The 15887-nt window shown below is 67.8% G+C and overlaps 2 protein-coding genes across 2 annotated transcripts; one reads left to right on the top strand and one right to left on the bottom strand.

The window, feature by feature from the left end:
• Positions 1-1167: 1167 nt before the first annotated feature.
• Positions 1168-8950, bottom strand: MEX3D (mex-3 RNA binding family member D). The gene is made up of 2 exons (XM_049097575.1): positions 8070-8950; positions 1168-3343 (listed from the first exon to the last, which is right to left on the bottom strand). Exons 1-2 carry the CDS (start codon positions 8617-8619, stop codon positions 1947-1949), a joined length of 1947 nt encoding a protein of 648 aa, XP_048953532.1. The 5' UTR covers positions 8620-8950; the 3' UTR covers positions 1168-1946.
• LOC118351655 (basic proline-rich protein-like) lies at positions 8618-13179 on the top strand. The gene is made up of 3 exons (XM_049098224.1): positions 8618-8746; positions 9218-9805; positions 12594-13179. Exons 1-3 carry the CDS (start codon positions 8618-8620, stop codon positions 12735-12737), a joined length of 861 nt encoding a protein of 286 aa, XP_048954181.1. The 3' UTR covers positions 12738-13179.
• The last annotated feature ends 2708 nt before the right edge of the window (positions 13180-15887 follow it).

Raw genomic sequence — 15887 nt, 5'->3', positions numbered from 1 at the left:
CCGCTGGCCAGGGGGCTGGTCCAAGGGCAGGTGCTCCCCACCTCTCCAGCTCGGGGGCTCAGGCGCCCCTGGACTTGCCTCCATCTTCGCTCGGTTTCTCTCCCTGCTCCGGTCCCATATCCTGGCCCGTATGGTCTTATCCGGACCCTCGTCGTGAGACTAGGGGCCCGCCCTAATTCACGAGGAGCCACCCGGCGATCCTTGGTTATATCCACAAAGACCCCTTTTTCTGGATAAGGCCCACTCCTGGGTTCTGGGGCCACGGTTAACCACTTCACCCACGACCCTCACCAGAGCTAGGGAAACTCCAGCGGAGCAGGACCCCCGGGTGGGTGGCTGTTCCACACTCCCCCAGCCCTGCCGCCGGGGGGGCCGCCACTCAGCGGGAGACCATGGCCGCGGGGCGCCCATCGCCCCTCCTGGTGCCCCGACCCACCTGGCGCCCTGAGCCCCCCGCCGCCTCCTGGAGGCCCTCCGGGTTGCTCCTTCCTACCTTTCCTAGCAGGCTCCGTGTGCAGACCCCTCCTCCGTGCGCACTCAGGCCAGCAGCCTACGGGCCCCTGGCTCCCCAGCTTGTCTCGGGAGCAGTCCCACGCCTCACAGCCCACCCTCCACGCATCCCGGGGCTTTCTTCTCTCCCCTGGGAGCTTCAGTGGCACCTGATGACTACAGACGGTCCAACCCATGGTCCCACTCCCGACTCTGGGCCAACCCTGCCCTGAGTTGCCTAGCGGTCCCATGGGCATCGTCCTCTGCTCCCGAGACCCGGAGAGGGAGGGTGGCACGTGTGGTCATCGCTCAGAGGTCCTTCGGGGACGGACAGGTGTTCGAACCCCTCCTGGAGGTGGGACTCAGACCCGTCTGCCCTTCTGCACAGTGAGACTGGGAGTCCCCCCCCACCACACGGCACAGAGCCTGGCACCCCATCTTCACAGCGGCCACAGCTGCCCCTGTGCTTGGCCGTCGGCTGGGAGGGTCAGGGGGCCCAAGCCCCAGGAAAACGGGGGGCCTGGCTGCACCACCTCCCCTCCGGACCGAACACCCTCATCCTCAGTCCGAATCCCTCCTTCTGGAAGCCTAGGGGGCGCGGGGACTGGATCCGAGCTCCCCTCCCCTGATCCTCCCCCTCCCACGCCCACCCACCCCACACCACGCCAAGGGCTCACATGTAGTAAAAAGACTTTATTAAGAAGGCTTTGAAGTCAAAAAATAAAACTCTTGATACAATTTTCTGAACCCTTAAGTCAGCTCAGCAAATATATAATCAGTAATTTAGCTGTGTAAGATTAAAGGTCCGTTACTTTATTTAAAATAAAATATACTTTAGTTCTTAAAATTTATTTCATAAAGTACATATTTCCCTATAAATTCCCTACATATACACAAGAGGTAAAAAGTAAAAGTTTAAAAAAAACACAATTTAAAAAAATTTAAAAACTGACAACAGAAACCACAGCAGAAGGGGATTAATAATTAAAAACAAAAGTTAGAAATTTCTGGTTGGGCCCCCCCTGCCCCCCACCCCACCCCCTCCAGCCTGTCCCCCGCGGACGTACAAAAGGGCAACCGGTGGACCCCAAGAGGGCTCCTCGGGGGGATTCGCAGAGGCTGCGGCGGTGTCCGGAGCCAGCACTGTCAAGTCAGAAATCCGAGTCCCAAAGGACTAGCGAGAGTTGTAAAAATCATATATATATGTGTGTGTGTGTATATATATATATCTTTTTTTTTTTTCCTTAAAAAGATCACCCTGGGGGGCGGGGAGTCTTAAATAAAAAGTGCAAGCAGACCTTTTCTCTCTGGTTTATTTTAACCTGTCGACTCAATACTGTTTATTTGTTAGGAACTGAGATGCCGTCGGGCAGCCGTCTCCACGCCTGGGGCCGAGTTAAAGCTCGTCTGTGAAGGCTGGCCCCGCGCCCCGGCCCCCCGGCCCCCCCGGCCCCCCGCTAGGAAAAGATATGAATGGCCTGGGTGGCGGGCGTGCGGCAGGCCGGGCACTCGGGCTCGCTCTTGCCGCAGATGCGGACGGCGCAGTCCATGCAGAAGAGGTTGTGGCCGCAGGGCACCAGCGCGGCCATCGCCTCGCCCTCGGCGCACACCACGCACTCGCGCGCCAGGGCCGGGCCGGGGGCGGCCGGGGGCGGCGCGGCCGACGACGAGGACGAGGACGACGACGAGGACGAGGACGCGGCCGGCGGGGGCTTGCGGCCGCCCTCGGAGGCCCCGGGGTCCAGGGGGGCGCACGGCGGGGCGGCCGCCGAGAAGCCCGTGCCGGGGAAGGAGGCCAGGGCGCTCTGCGAGGGCCGCCAGGCCAGGGCGCCCACCGGGTCGGGGGGGCCGGCGCGGCGGGCCAGCGGCAGCTCCAGGGCCAGGCCGCCGGGCTCGGGCAGCGTGGGCGAGTGGCGCGGCGAGCCGGTCCCGCTGCTGCGCCGGGCGCCCGGGGCGGGTGGCGCGGGGGCCCCGTTGACCGCCGAGCAGCCGCCGAAGGCCGGCAGTGGCGCCGCGCGCTCGAACGGGGCCCAGATGGTGGCGGCGGCGGGCACGGTGAGGTCCAGCGCCAGGAAGTCGAAACCGAAGTCACAGTCCTCGGGGGCGGGCGGCCCCGCCGGGGCCCCCGGGCCGTCGCCGCCGAACGTGAAGCCCCCGTTGCCCGAGCCGCCGCCTCCGTAGGGACTGGTGGGGCCGGCCTCGGGCACTGGCGGCCCCCCGCGGCCCCCTGCGTAGAAGGCCTCGGGGCCCCCGGGAGCCCCCAGGGCCGGATCCCCGCGGAGGCTGGCAGTGGGCGCGGGGGGCCTCCGCCCAGGGTTGGGGGCCTTGGCCCAGAGGCCGGCGGCCGTCCCGAGCAGGTCCAGGCAGACGTCGGTGCCGTTGGCATGGAAGTCACTGTCGGGGCCCGCGTCAGTGAAGGCGCCCGTGCGCAGTGTGATGTGCGCCTCGATCTCCTCACGCGCCCGGTCCACGTTCTCGGGCATGCCCGTCACGGCGAACACCGGCTCCTTGTCGCGCCCCGGCGTCACGATGTACGTGTGTGTCCGCTGCTGGATGCGCTTGATGGTGGCGCCCTTGGGCCCCACCACCAGCCCCACCACGCGGTAGGGCACGCGCACCTGGATGGTGGTCTGGCCCGGCAGGTTGGGCGGACCCTGCGCGGTGCCGGGCAGCCCGCCGGCCTTGCTGCGCGTGGCGCGGATCACGGAGAAGTGCTCGGCGGCGGACAGGATCTCACGCTTGGCCATCTCCACGTCCTCCTTGCGGCCGGTCACGATGAAGACTGGCTCCTCCCCACGCACGGGCGTCTTGATGTATGTGTTTGTCTTAGCACGCAGAGCCTTGATCTTGCACCCTGGAGGAGGCAGGGGGAAACACTGTGAGGACGGGGACCCTCCCCAGGACAGCCCTTCCCGGGGGCAGCTGCAGGGCCAGCCGGCGAGGGGGGCTGGGAGCCCCCACCGCTCTGCGCACCCACCCGGGGCTGTATCCTCAGACACACATCTCCCCGTGTCCCCTCTGGTCCCAGGCTTGACGTGTGGCACGTTTGCAAGGAGGACCCCTTGTGGGTTAAACAGTGTCTCCCAAAATTCATGTCCACTGGGTCCTTGTGAACAGGACCTTACTGGGACACACCCTACAGGTGTAATTAGGGAACACGCAGTGGGGTGGCCCTGAAGCCACGACAGGTGTCCCTTAGAAGAGGAAGGACATGAAGACATGGAGAAGACAGACCACCCTGTGAGCAAGGAGCCACCGGCAGCCCAGGGACACGGATGGTCTGCAGAGCCCTCGACAGCACCCCCCGCGCAGCGGTGGGGCAGCCCGGTCGGACTACAGCATCCACCTAGGATTCTCTCCTGACCAGCGGGCCTCCCCAGCCCACAGGGGCCCGGGCCCCATGCACCCTGCACAGGGCACCTCCGACGGCCCAGGCGGCCACAGCCCATGCAGGCAGCAGGGGGATCTGCACGGCGGGCAAGACGCAGGGTGTTCGGTGGGGGCGCCTGCAGGTGTCTCTTACCACCACCCCAGGGCCTTTTGTGCCACCATGAGTCGGGGCCCAGGAGTCCAGCAGAACCCCTCCCGAGGCCGGAGGCACACGAGGCCACCGCGGCGAGAGGCTGGCACCGAGACAACAGCGCAGCTGACGTCTCCCAAGGAGAACACACAGTCAGGGGCGGCCAGGGGGCAGCCTCACCCAGAGCCCGGGCACAGCCCCCCCATCCCCTCTCCCGGGTCCTGGGCCACTGGCCCCCATGGCCTCACTGGCATCTCCCCTGCCCCAGCCTCAGGGCCCCCTGCACAACCTTTGCCATCTCCAAGCGTCCATCAGGTCACTGCCCAGCGCCCCCTCCTCCAGGAAGCCCACAGGGACTACAGCAGGGCCCCAGCACACATCCCTCAGCTGCTCCCGTTGGACCCTCCCAGCTCCCCGAGGCTGGCGGGCCATGAGGGTCAGTGCGCTGGAGGACGCTGGCCTCCCGGAGGCCGGTCCCGTGCTCTGCTTCCTCGCCAGGAGAAGGGCCCAGACCCTGCAGCCCGAGCAGGTGCCTGCTGCCACGAGGCTCCCAGCCAGGGGATCACAACCCCACGTGAGGAGTCCCAGGCCCCCCGGGGGCGGGCAGGCGGGGCCAGGCCACAGGGCACAGGGGAACCCGCCCTGAGGGCGCCCTGGCACAGCCGGAGGGCAGCCCTGTTCGCGGTCCCGGAGCCCCAGATGGAGCCCGCGGGGCCGAGGGGATACGTTCGCTGGGCGCACTCGGCGGGACACCCACGGTGCCGAGCCCCACCCGTGCCACAGCCCTAAGAGGTGGCACCTGGAGAGAGTGGTGGGACACGGCTCTGTGGAGTAGGGGCTACAGGTGACGGCGGGGCCAGGCCCCTAAAGGGCGTGGGGGGCTGCTTGCCGGCCGAGGCCAATTCCTGGGCCACCAGGACGCCGACTCGAGCAGGTGTCCCCCAGGAGCCGGGTGACCACCCAGCAACGCCCACCTCCCTCACACGGGGGTGGCGGGTCCCCACACAGAACCTGGGCCCGCTGCTCGCATGCCCTCATTCTGGGGTCCCGACCCCCGTATGCTGGGCGCTCGGGAACTCAGGCGCTGCCCCCAGGGACCCCACAGTCACCACAGGCTTCGCTGATCAACCAGCACTGGAAGTCGTGAGGGGACAAGCCTCACCCTTGGAAGGACGTGGGTCAGGGGAGGGCTCCTGGCTCAGCGAAGGGTGGGCGGAGCCCTGGAAGCAGGACGGGGCTGGGACAGACCTCGGGATGCCCCTGCCCAACCTGGTGGGGTGCTGTCCCCAGAGCAGGCCCAGGCAGGCTGGGCCGCATCACGGCAGGGTGGCTCTGCGGGGGCAGCGGGCTCATCCCTCTCACAGGCTCGGAGACCCCCTCCGATGCGGCGGCCAACACAGGGAACCCCTTTCTTTCTGGGCCCCACCACCAGCCGCCAGGACGAGCAGCCAAGGCCTGCAGGGGTGGGGTCAGCGGGGGAGAGCGGTGAGCAAAGCAGGCGTCCCCGAGCTGAGGGGGGCCAGGCTGAGCCCCGGCCCTGGCCACAGCAGCAGACAGAGGGGCTCGGGGCACGGCCGCCCTTCACCCACTCAGCAGGCAGGGGGCCCCCAGGGACGCCCAGCGGGGGTGCACGCTGATGGGAGCCAAGGTCACACGCGGGGCAAGCGGGCACCAGCCTCCCAGGTGACATTTGCTGACTCCCTTTGGAGTCTCCCTTCTCTTGTCTGTAAAAGGGGGCCGTCACCCCCACCCTGCAGCTTCGGAGGGCACAAGTCCTCTCCGGGGCCACGTCCGTTCCCTCAGACAGAGCCAGGGCACTAAGGTTCGAATCACAGCCCTGCTGACCCAGCTTCGGCCCCTCCCGTGACCAGAAGCTACAGAGCGTCCTCTCGGGGGGGATCTGGAGGCTCAGCGAGGCGGGGCAGGCCGAGGCTCCCACGCGGGGCACCTCTGGGCCACCCAGCCTCAGGGAGGAGGGCACTCTCGGGGGTGGTAACCACCTGCCCCGTCCCCGGGGGCTGCGCAGACCTGCTGTGGGATGGAAAAAACAGCTCAGAGAACAGCAGGTAAAGTGTCTGGGAAAGGGGAGACCACAGGTCGGGGACTCTGGCCCCCTCCAGGGGATGGAGCGGCCTGCACCTGGGGTTGGGCAGGAGGCGGCGTTCCGAGCAGCTGTGGCCCCGCACTGGTGGAGGGACAGGCTGGAACCCCCCAAGGTGGAGAGTGGATGGGTGACGGCGGGGGTCAGGATCAGGGCACAGAAGGTCCCAGAGGTGCTCCTGGAACTCCCTGTCCTGGCACCCTCCCCGGGACCCTGCACCCTACCTCGTACCAGCCGCTGCTGGGATTAGAACCCTCTTACTTGAGAATCCTCACAAAGCACCGGAGGGGGTGCTGTCCCCCCCAACCTGTCACAGAGAGGAGATCTCCCCTGCCCGGGGTCACAGGGCCAGCCCAGTCCGCACCCCCGGAGCCGGCCTTGCTGTCTGCCAGCAGCAAGACCCCAGGCCGGCACCCAATAAACAGGTGGTGAAAGGCACACCCCGCAGGTTGGGGCGCCCCAAGCGTGCTCCTGCACAACCAAAGGCACGGGTTCGGACGTCCTCGGCTCGACTGCCGCCACCACTGGGGTGGACTCAGCCTCTCTGGAGGGCCCTCCCGGGGTTCCAGAACACACACACTCGCAGGGAACACGCCCTCGTGCTCCGCGCCCCAGCAGCCTGTGGATCAGCCTTGTGACTTTGGGCAACAGCCCCCAGGCCGGTTCCCGCGTCTGTCGTCCCCCCCACCCCCACCGTGCCACTGGCTAATGGACGGTCAGCACGTGGCAGTGGGCCTGTCACACGTCCTGGAGCAGATAAGAGAGACTGGGGCAGGGGGTGGATGGGGCGGTCGGGCCTGGAGTCCTGCTCATGGGAGGCAGCCGACAGGGCCCAGGGAACCACCTGTCCCCCGGCACTGCTCCCAACTCCTGGTCCCTCAGCCCAGCACCACACCTGCTCCTCCTGCTGCCAGCTGTGGGGAGGGCCCGTGGCTGCACCTTCACCCAAAGCCCCAGGACTCACTGGCCAACCACCCCTCCCACCCAGAACTCCGAGAGGCCAGTGCCCGGAGCATCCCTGTGGTCCTCTGACCCCCGGCGGCAGGAGTAACAAGCCACCTTGCAATTCAAGACCCCCCACCGGGTCTCCAGCTCCTGTTACTGAGCCCGAAGGCCAGCGCCAGCCGAGCCCAGCCCGAAGGCCAGCCCGAGAGTCCTGCAGCTCCACCTCAAGCCCCGCCCAGTCCCCACCCCAGGTTCTAGAACCTGGCCAGCGAGCAGGGAGTGGTGAACAGAAAGGTGCGGGCAGGAGGCAGGGGAAAGTGGGGCTGGGGCCGCCGGCTGAAAAGGGGGGTGGGCGTGTGTCCGGGGGAGCTCTGCCCACCACCCTCCTGCCCGCCCGCCCCGCAGCTCCGGCTCCAGGGCCAATGAGCGGCGGCCGGCCTGATGTCACCCTGCAAATCTCAGGCTGGCTCTCTAACAAAGAGAACAATGGGGCGGCCACAGGGACCGTCTGACAATGCTGCTGCCGGGACCCCCGGCCCGGCCCGCGGCCCGGTGCCCCCAGGGCAGGCCCCGGAGCCCGGCCCTCAGCAGGCTCGTGCAGCCGGTCCTCCAGCGCGGCCCCAACTCCGAGCGGGGTGGGGATCCTCTCGGCCCGCGCCCCCCTCCCCCGCCAGCAGGGCCTGCAAGTGGGGACGAGCGCCCTCGGTGTAGCAAACTTCGCCGCCGCCCCCGCCGCCCCCGCCGCCCCGCAGCCCCGCCCTGGGTGCCGGGCGCCCACCCCCGGTGTCGGGTGCCCCCGGGTGTCGGGGCCCGCGGGCGGCGGCGGCGCAGACAAAGGCCGCGGGGGGCGCGGGGGCGCCCAACTTTCTGGCGCGGCCCGCGCGGGACAAAGGCGCTCGGCGGCCCCGAGGCCGGGCGGGGAGCGCGGGCCGCGGGGTGCGGGGTGCGGGGTCCGGGCGGGGCGGGGCGGGGCGGGGCGGGCTCCGGGGGCGGCGCCCGGCCGCGGCCACTCACCCTGGCGGCCCACGATCTCGGCGACGTGCTCGGAGCTGGGCACGGGCACGCACTCGGTCATGTTCACGCTCTTCTTGCGGCTGCCGATCGCGCTCATCTGCTCGGCCAGCAGGCCCGGCGCGCCCAGGGCCGCGGGGTGGGGCGCGAAGCCGGCGAACACGTCGGGCGGCGGCCGGGAGGGGGGCGGCGGCGGCGGCGGCGGCGGCGGGCTCCCGCCCGGGTCCAGCAGCGCCAGCGGGCCGGGAGCCGCGGCCTCGGGCCCCGCGGGCGCCGCCGGCTCGCGGCCGTCGGGGGGCGCGGGCTCCGCCGCCCCGTCCGCGCCGCCCGCGCCGTCCCCGCCGCCCGCGCCCTCGTCGTCCGCGCCGCCCGCGCCGCCCGCGCCGCCCGCGCCGCGCAGCCCCAGCCCCGAGAGCTGCTCCAGCGCCAGGCGCAGCGCGGCGGGGCGGGCGGCGGGCGCGGCCTCCTCGGGGCCCGCGGGCGGCGGCGGCGGCGGGGGGCGCGGGCTGGGGTCGCCGCCGCCGCCGTCGGGCTGGCCGGTGGAGCCGGGCATGGCGGCGCTAGCGCTCGGGCCCGCGCCCCCGCCTCTCGCCCGCCGGCCGCCCGCGCCGCCGCCGCCGCCGCCCGCGCCGCCGCGCTCCGCCTCTGAGAGCTGGGCCGCCGGCCGCCGGCATCCAGCGGCGGGGCGGGCGGCGGGGCGGGCGGCGGGGGGCTGCTCGGGCCGCGGGCGGCGGCGGCGGCGGCGGCGGCGGCGGCGGCGCGACTCCTCTCGCTGCTCGGCGGCGGGCTCGGCGGCGGCGGCGGCGGCGGCGGCGGCGGCGCGGACGCTGCTTCCCTCCCGCGCGCCGCCCGCCGCCCTCCTCCGCGCCCCGCCCCGCCCCGTGACGCGCGCGCGGCCAACAATGGGGCGCCGGCAGGGCGCAGGCGCGCGGGGCGGGGCGCGGTCACGTGGCGGGCGGGGCGGGGCGGCCCAGGTAGGAGCCCGCGGGCCCCGCCCCCGCCCGCCCCCGCCCGCCCCGGCGCCCCCCCCCGCGGCCCGCACGCCCTGACCCGGGGCGCCCGCGGGGGGCGGCGGGGCCCGAGCGGCGGCCACGTGGGCGGCGGCGCTTCCCGGGGCCCCCGCGGCCCCTGCACGACCCGCGGGCTGCGAGCATCCGCCCGAGCCCCAGCGACCCCGGCCGGGGACCTGCCCTGCCGTCGAGCTGGGCCGGAGGTGGCAGCGGGAGCGGCCGGCAGCCCCCCCCGCCCCCGCCCCCGCCCCCGCCCACCGCCTCCCTCACCCCGGGTCGCCGCCACCCCCAGACTTCCCGACAGGTGCCTCCGAGGAGGGCCCCTCCCGCCCTAAGTTGTCCTTCCTGGCCGCCCACGCCGCCTCCAGCCCGAGGGCCCCCCTCGGGGTCCCGCGCTTCTCTCTTGTGCCCCTGAACACGCATGAGTGTGAATTACTTCGCCAGAACTGTGTCTACACCCATCCCCGTGGGCCAAGCTCCCGGAGGACCTGGAGGCACCCAGGAAGCGCCAAGCGCTGGGCTGGCCTGCCGGCTCCGGCTCCTTGTCCCCCGGCCACAGGCCTTGTCCCCATCTGGCCCACACTGTCCACTGGTGCCCCAGGCCCAGCAGGACGCGTCCAGGCCACAGGCCCCCTCCCCACCAGCACTGCCCCTGTAGCCATCTCTGGGGACCAGGTCTTGGCCCGAGCTGACACACCTTCCTGGCCCCCACCCAGCGCAGAGGAGCAGGTGGGTGGCCCTTCTGCTGAGCTGGAGGAGGGGGAGGGTAGGACAGAAGGGGGTGGGAGGGGCTGGGGAGACATCGGAAAGAGACCACAGGAGAAAGTGTGGCGGTGACAGGTGCAGAACAGACTGGCGTGCATACCTGACCCAGGATGCACTCTTGGGGGTTATGCACCCACATTTATGTTCCTTAAGGCGAGCCGCAGGGCTGCGGCTGTGTACACGGCTCGTGAGGGCCGTGCCAGCGGATTCAGGGCCACCCCGCTCCCCTGTGGCCTCGCCTTCACTAATGACACCTGCAGGCACCATGTGTCCAAGTGGCCATTGCAATCCCAGTGGAGAGGTCTCCAGACGACAGGGTGCAGGGTGGCTCATGCCCTCTCCCCTGCCTCTCTACTTCCCAGTTTCTGCTCTGGGCCAGAGACACATGTCCCCCTGGGGGGGCTTGGGAGGGCACACGTGTCTACTGATGGGGGAGAAACAACCGAGTGGCGTGGGGGAAGCTGCCCCCAGCTCCTGGCCGCCGCCTGGAGACACCAGGGTACCTGGGGGCCGTGGGGACTCTGCTCACACCGCAGGCATCCAGCCAACCGGAAGGTGATGGAGGACAGGCAATGACAGGGCTTGGGAGGTAGCACAATAGCGGGTCTTTAACTTCAGCAGGAAGTTGGAAGATTCCCGTTGAGGAAATCTAGAAAGTCAGGCAAGATGAGTGGGACCTGGGAGAAAAGGGAGAAACCAGAGGAACAGTCCGTGGGTCCCAGAGACGCGGCGGAATCGGAGGCAAGTTGTCCGAGCAATGACAGGAGGGGGCAGCCGGACCCCACAGCTTGTCCTGGGAGGACGTGCGAGCGGCCAGGGCCCCATAAAGGCCCCCTAAGGGCTTCCGGGCCACATTCCAGAGGGTCAGGAAAGGAAGGCCTAGGATCCAGGGGAAAGCCATGGCTGACGCCAAGGTCTGCGTCCAGTGGGACGAAGAATCAGGACGGTGCAGGCCGGCGAGGTCCTCACCAGCCAGCTTGGCGTCCCGCAGGACGCACCCCAGCAAAACCCAGGGGGCCGTGAGTGACACAGGTGCAGCCCTGGGAAGGGGCGCGAGGGAGCGGGCTGGGCTGCGTGCAGGGGGGCTGTGGGGCTCGCCGGCGGGAGCAAAGACTACCGGCAGCTTCAGAAGGACGCTGTTGTGCGAGCCGATGAGTCAGAAGAGGGGGACCCGGGGCTCCGGGGTCTTCACGTCCACACAGTCGGGCTGTGCGAGTGCTGACCTGGTGGGTGTTTGTGTGAGTGGACAGGAAGGGCCCCGAGCCGGCGCCCTTTAGACGTCCGTTCAGGGGCGCCTGGGGGGCTGAGTCGGTGATCCCGGGGTCCTGCCGCTCCCCCCGGCTCATGCTCTCGCTCGCTCTCTGTCAAATAAAATCTTCAAGGATAAAAAACCCCTCCTGTTCGACGTGCAAGCCGCAGCCCTGCACGCGGCGTGCACGCTGGACAATGTAGGAGACAGGAGGTGGCACCTGCGTGGAGCGAGGGGTGGGCCGTGGGAGGCGGGGCGAGCCGGGCGCCGGTCTGCGGGGGGTGTCCTGGGCCCCCAGCCTGTCCGCCAGCCTCCCCAGTGCTGCCACAGCCTCGGCTCCGTGACCCCCGCGGCCACCAGCGCCTCCCGCCTTCCTGCTCTTTCCTGTGCTCTGAGCGGATGACCACAGACCCCATGGCTTCGAGCACCAGTGTGTTGTGTCGAGGGCCCAGAAGTCCTAGGTCAAGGTGTGGAGGGCCGTGGGCTCCCCAAAGGCTCCAGGGAGGGTCCTCCCTGCCTCTCCAGCCCTGCGCGGCTGGCTGTCCTCAGCGCCCCTGGCTGTGGACGCGTCACCCCAATCTGTCCCCCAAATCAGGCGGCTTCTCCATGTGCGTTTGTGTGTACATGGCTCGTGAGGGCCGCAGCAGTGGATTCAGGGCCACCCCACTCCCCCGTGGCCTCACCTTCACTAATGACACCTGCAGGCACCCTGTGTCCAAGTAAGATCCCACCCACAGATTTAGCGGTTGGGACAAGGAGAGCCTTTTTGGGAGACACAGGGCAGCGCACAGTACCTCCCCAGGCAGGACACCTGGAGTGTCTTCAGGGAGATGCCCCGGGTGCCCGTCCCCGGGTCGAGGCCGCTTACCCCTCGTGCCAGCCCACGGGTAGGGTCAGGGCGCACGGCCGTTACGGTGCTCCTGCAGCTCCGGCTGCGTCGGGATCCCACGGGAGCGCAGGGGCGGCGCTGGGAGGTGGCCTGGGCCCCCAGTGGCCTCCGTGACACCGGTGCTGGCGCTTGGGCTTCACTGGTCAGCACTTCAGACCCTTCCACGATAAGAAAAAATACATTTTCATTAAAGATTTTATTTATTCCTTTTTTAAAAAAGATTTTATTTATTCACGATAGAGAGAGAGAGAGAGAGAGGCAGAGACACAGGCAGAGGAAGAAGCAGACTCCCTGCGGGGAGCCCAATGCGGGACTCGATCCCGGAGCTCCAGGATCCCACCCTGGGCCAAAGGCAGGCGCTAAACCGCTGAGCCACCCAGGGATCCCCAAAGATTTTATTTATTCCTGAGAGAGGCAGAGACACAGGCAGAGGGAGAAGCAGACTCCCTGCGGGGAGCCCCATGTGGGACTCGATCCCGGGACCCTGGGGTCACGCCCTGAGCCGAAGGCAGATGCTGAACCGCAGAGCCACCCAGGTGTCCCCCAAAATATATGTTTTTAGGTTTTAAGAACTGTAAAGTCAGCTTTACCTTCTCTCTACTTTTACCGACAAGCCATCACGACGTAAGGGAACCCCGGAAGGACTCCTCACCAGCACCCCCCTCTGGAGCTGCCTGGCGCTGGCGACAAAGCCCCGGGGAGGCAGGGTGCCAGGACAGCACGCCCAGCGGCTCCCCCAGCCTGCACCAGGGAACTGAGAACCATCTTCAGTGTTCACGGCAGCCGGGAGGGACACACGGCCCAAGTGTCCATCCGCGGGTGAGCGGGTACACACAGCGTGTCCCCTGCACACGGGCACATCCCTGGGCCACATGAGCAGGAGCGCGGCACCCCCCACCCCCACCGCCCCGGGGACGGACCCGAAGCCCACGACGCTCAGGGACGGAACCAGAGACAGGAGGCCCCACGGGGTGAGAGTCCACGTGTGTGACACGTCCAGGACGGGCTCGTCGACGCACGGGGAGGGGGCTCGGGGCTGGGGAGGGGGAGCAAGAAGGATAAAAAGCGCGAAGGAAAATGTCAAAAGGAAGCAGCAAAACCCACCCCCAGAGGGTCGGCTCTGGGGGTTTTAGTGCTATTTGACCTCTTTGTTTTGAACTATGTGCTTTTTTTTTCAAACAGCTCCAGCTCCTTGGGGGGGCGAGGGGGGGGCGGGGGGGATGCCCAGTGACAGGGAGCGGGGCGCCCTGGGGGTGGCAGGGGTGCCCTCCTCCTCCAACGGCGTGTTTGAAAGAGTAAGAAGTCGAGGGGAAAAATTGCCCGAGAACATAAGCCACAAAGCTCCCTTGCGGGGACCGGTCCTCTTTTCAGCCTTGTCGCTCCGGAGGGTGTGGCGTGGGGCGGACTCCCCTTCTGAGAACGGGGGGGGGGGGGGGGGGGGGAAGGGGGGGCGTTGTTAGAGACATCATTTACACGCAAGGACACGCGCCTTCCCCCCGCCCAGGTTTTTATTTGAAATCTGGTTAGTTCACATCCAGTGTGACCGCAGTTGCAGAAAACGCAGCTGCTTTGCGGGTCACACTGATTGGTCAGCTCTGCTGGCCCGGGGGCGGGGTACCAGGGCGGCCTCTTGTGCCCCTGGCTGTGGGCCCCGCGGACCCCTTGTCTCTTCTGGAGCTTCGCCCAGACGACTTGCCCTGTGCTGTCTCTTGTGGCAGGTTTCTTGAACCCAGCCCAAGTTGATTTGTCTTTTTTCCCCTTTTTTTTAAAAAAGAGATTCCCAGCCAGCAGTTGTGCGTCTGCGCTGCAGGCCGCCTGCTGCCCCCCCACGGCCGTGTGGGGACCCTCAGCCTCCTTCCTGACTGGCTGGGGTCGCTGCACACGCTTCAGGTCCCCTGACACTCTGAAATCTCCTTTTGCTTGTAAAATTGAGATGTGGTTTATGGCGCATCGACGTTTGCCCTTCCAGACAGTTCAGCGGTTTTTAGTAAATTCAACAATCCGTGTAGTCATCACGACTGGGGATGTCAGGACACTGTCATTATCCGAACAAGAAACCCCATCCCCGCTGGCTGCACCCGCACCCCCTAACCCTGGCACCCGCGAACCCGATTTCTGTCCCTGTGGATTTGCCTCTCGTGACCTTTCACAGAAGTGGAGTCGCACACTCTGGCTTCCCAGGGAAACTGAGGCAGAGGGATCCAGGGAGAGATCTCCACAGGGAGCCGAGGGGACTGGACGCCCACGGCCTCCGTCACGAGCTGGGGCCCAGGAGGGCCTGTGTGGGATCCAGGCCGCGGCCACAGGCCCGGAGGGGCAGGAGCGGACGGTCGGCTGGGTCAGGGGCAGAGAAGCTCGTTCGGCCCCAGCTGGGTGGACTGAGGCCCGGTCGACGGGACGTGTCTTCGCTGCATCTGCCGGATAAATGCTCACCTCTCCCGACACCGCCTCGGGCACACCCGGAACTCATGCTTACCAGCTGGGGGGGTGGGGGGGGCAGCCTGGCAAGTCGACAGAACATTAACATCACGTTTGAGGAAAAAAAAAATCACAGCCGCCTCCTGTGTCTGGGTCCCCCCGGGTGTCGTGGGCTCAGGGTCCGACCCGGGGCAGCTGCTCGCAGCCGAGTGTCCTGTGTGGACACGTGTGATAGAGCCTGGGGTTATTTCCACGTTTCGAGCGCCTTGGGTCTTGAGCAAGCCTTAGCTGATCCTACGGGCAGCGTCTCAGCGGCCTCTCCCCAGCAAAGGCTCGGAGCCCCTGTTCTAGAATGGTACTGGGCCGCGGAGCCTTCGGGCGACGGAATGTTCTCCATGTGCTGTGGCTCAAGAGCCACCAGCCAGGTGTGCAGGGAATGGGGGGGTTTAGTTAGTTGTAACCAATCAAACTGAACCAGCCGTGTGTGGCTGGGGGCCGTCCCGTTGGACTGTTCTAGAAGCTGAGCAAGCTGGTCCCTCTGCCCTGGCCCGGCCGGCCAGGTTTTGACCAGCAAACTCCCAATTTATTTTGCTGTGTTGCCACCTCAGGTCACCTGTAGGGCCCCTTCCTCCTCGACCTACGTGGATCCCGAGTTCGATCAGTTCCCCAGCTTGTGTAGCAACTGCTCACGCTCACTCCCCTTGAGGGGGCAGCACGGGAGGCCGGGGGGCGTGGGGGGCCGCGGGGGGCCTGGAGGTAACAGAGATGCTCAAGGCTGAGGCTGCGGGGCCAGGCCACGGCGGCTGCGTGCTGCCAGGAAACACGAGGAACCTTCGGGGTAATGGCCACGGAGTCCCCTACAGACATCCCCGTCCTGGTCCCGGGAGCTGGGACGTGTCACCTCCTGCAGCAGAGGGACCTGGTCAAGGCCCTGGGTCCCCGGGGGGCCTCCCAGAGATGGGCAGACCCCACGCTGCTGGCAGTGAGGACGGAGGAGGGGCCGCGAGCCCCAGAAGGCAGTGGGGGGGGCAGGAGCAGGTCTCCTTGGGCCCCGGGGAACATGGGGGGTGACCAGCCCCGTGTGGTTTTCCACAGCCAAGTTGGTGGTGACCCGTGCAGTGGCCCCGGGAGGCTCGCACAGGTGAGGCACCCTAGGATGGTCAGCGGAGCGGGGTGCAACATGGCTCCGAAAGCCTGCCTCAGGGTGGGGGCGGCTGGGCACCGGGTGGAGACGCGGGCTGGTTCTCTGTGTGGACAGCCCTGAGCTGATGGCTCCGGAATTGAGGGGCCCGGCAGGTGGCAGGGGGGAGATGTTGGAGCAGCACCTGCCAGGTGACCAAGCTGCGCGGAACCCCTCCTCTGCCCTTGCCACCAGGGATCTCTGGGGAGGAGAGAATTTGGGGGACCCACAACCTTGGAAAGGTGGCCTCAGCTCAGGGTCAGGATGAGCTCTCGGGTGGGGAGGGCCCTGCTGTGGGGCTGGGGGCATC

The sequence above is a fragment of the Canis lupus genome, chromosome 20, assembly GCF_003254725.2.
Source record: "Canis lupus dingo isolate Sandy chromosome 20, ASM325472v2, whole genome shotgun sequence".
Taxonomy (NCBI): domain Eukaryota; kingdom Metazoa; phylum Chordata; class Mammalia; order Carnivora; family Canidae; genus Canis; species Canis lupus.
The sequence above is the reverse complement of the archived record's forward strand: the minus strand, read 5'-3'. Positions and strand labels throughout refer to the sequence as shown.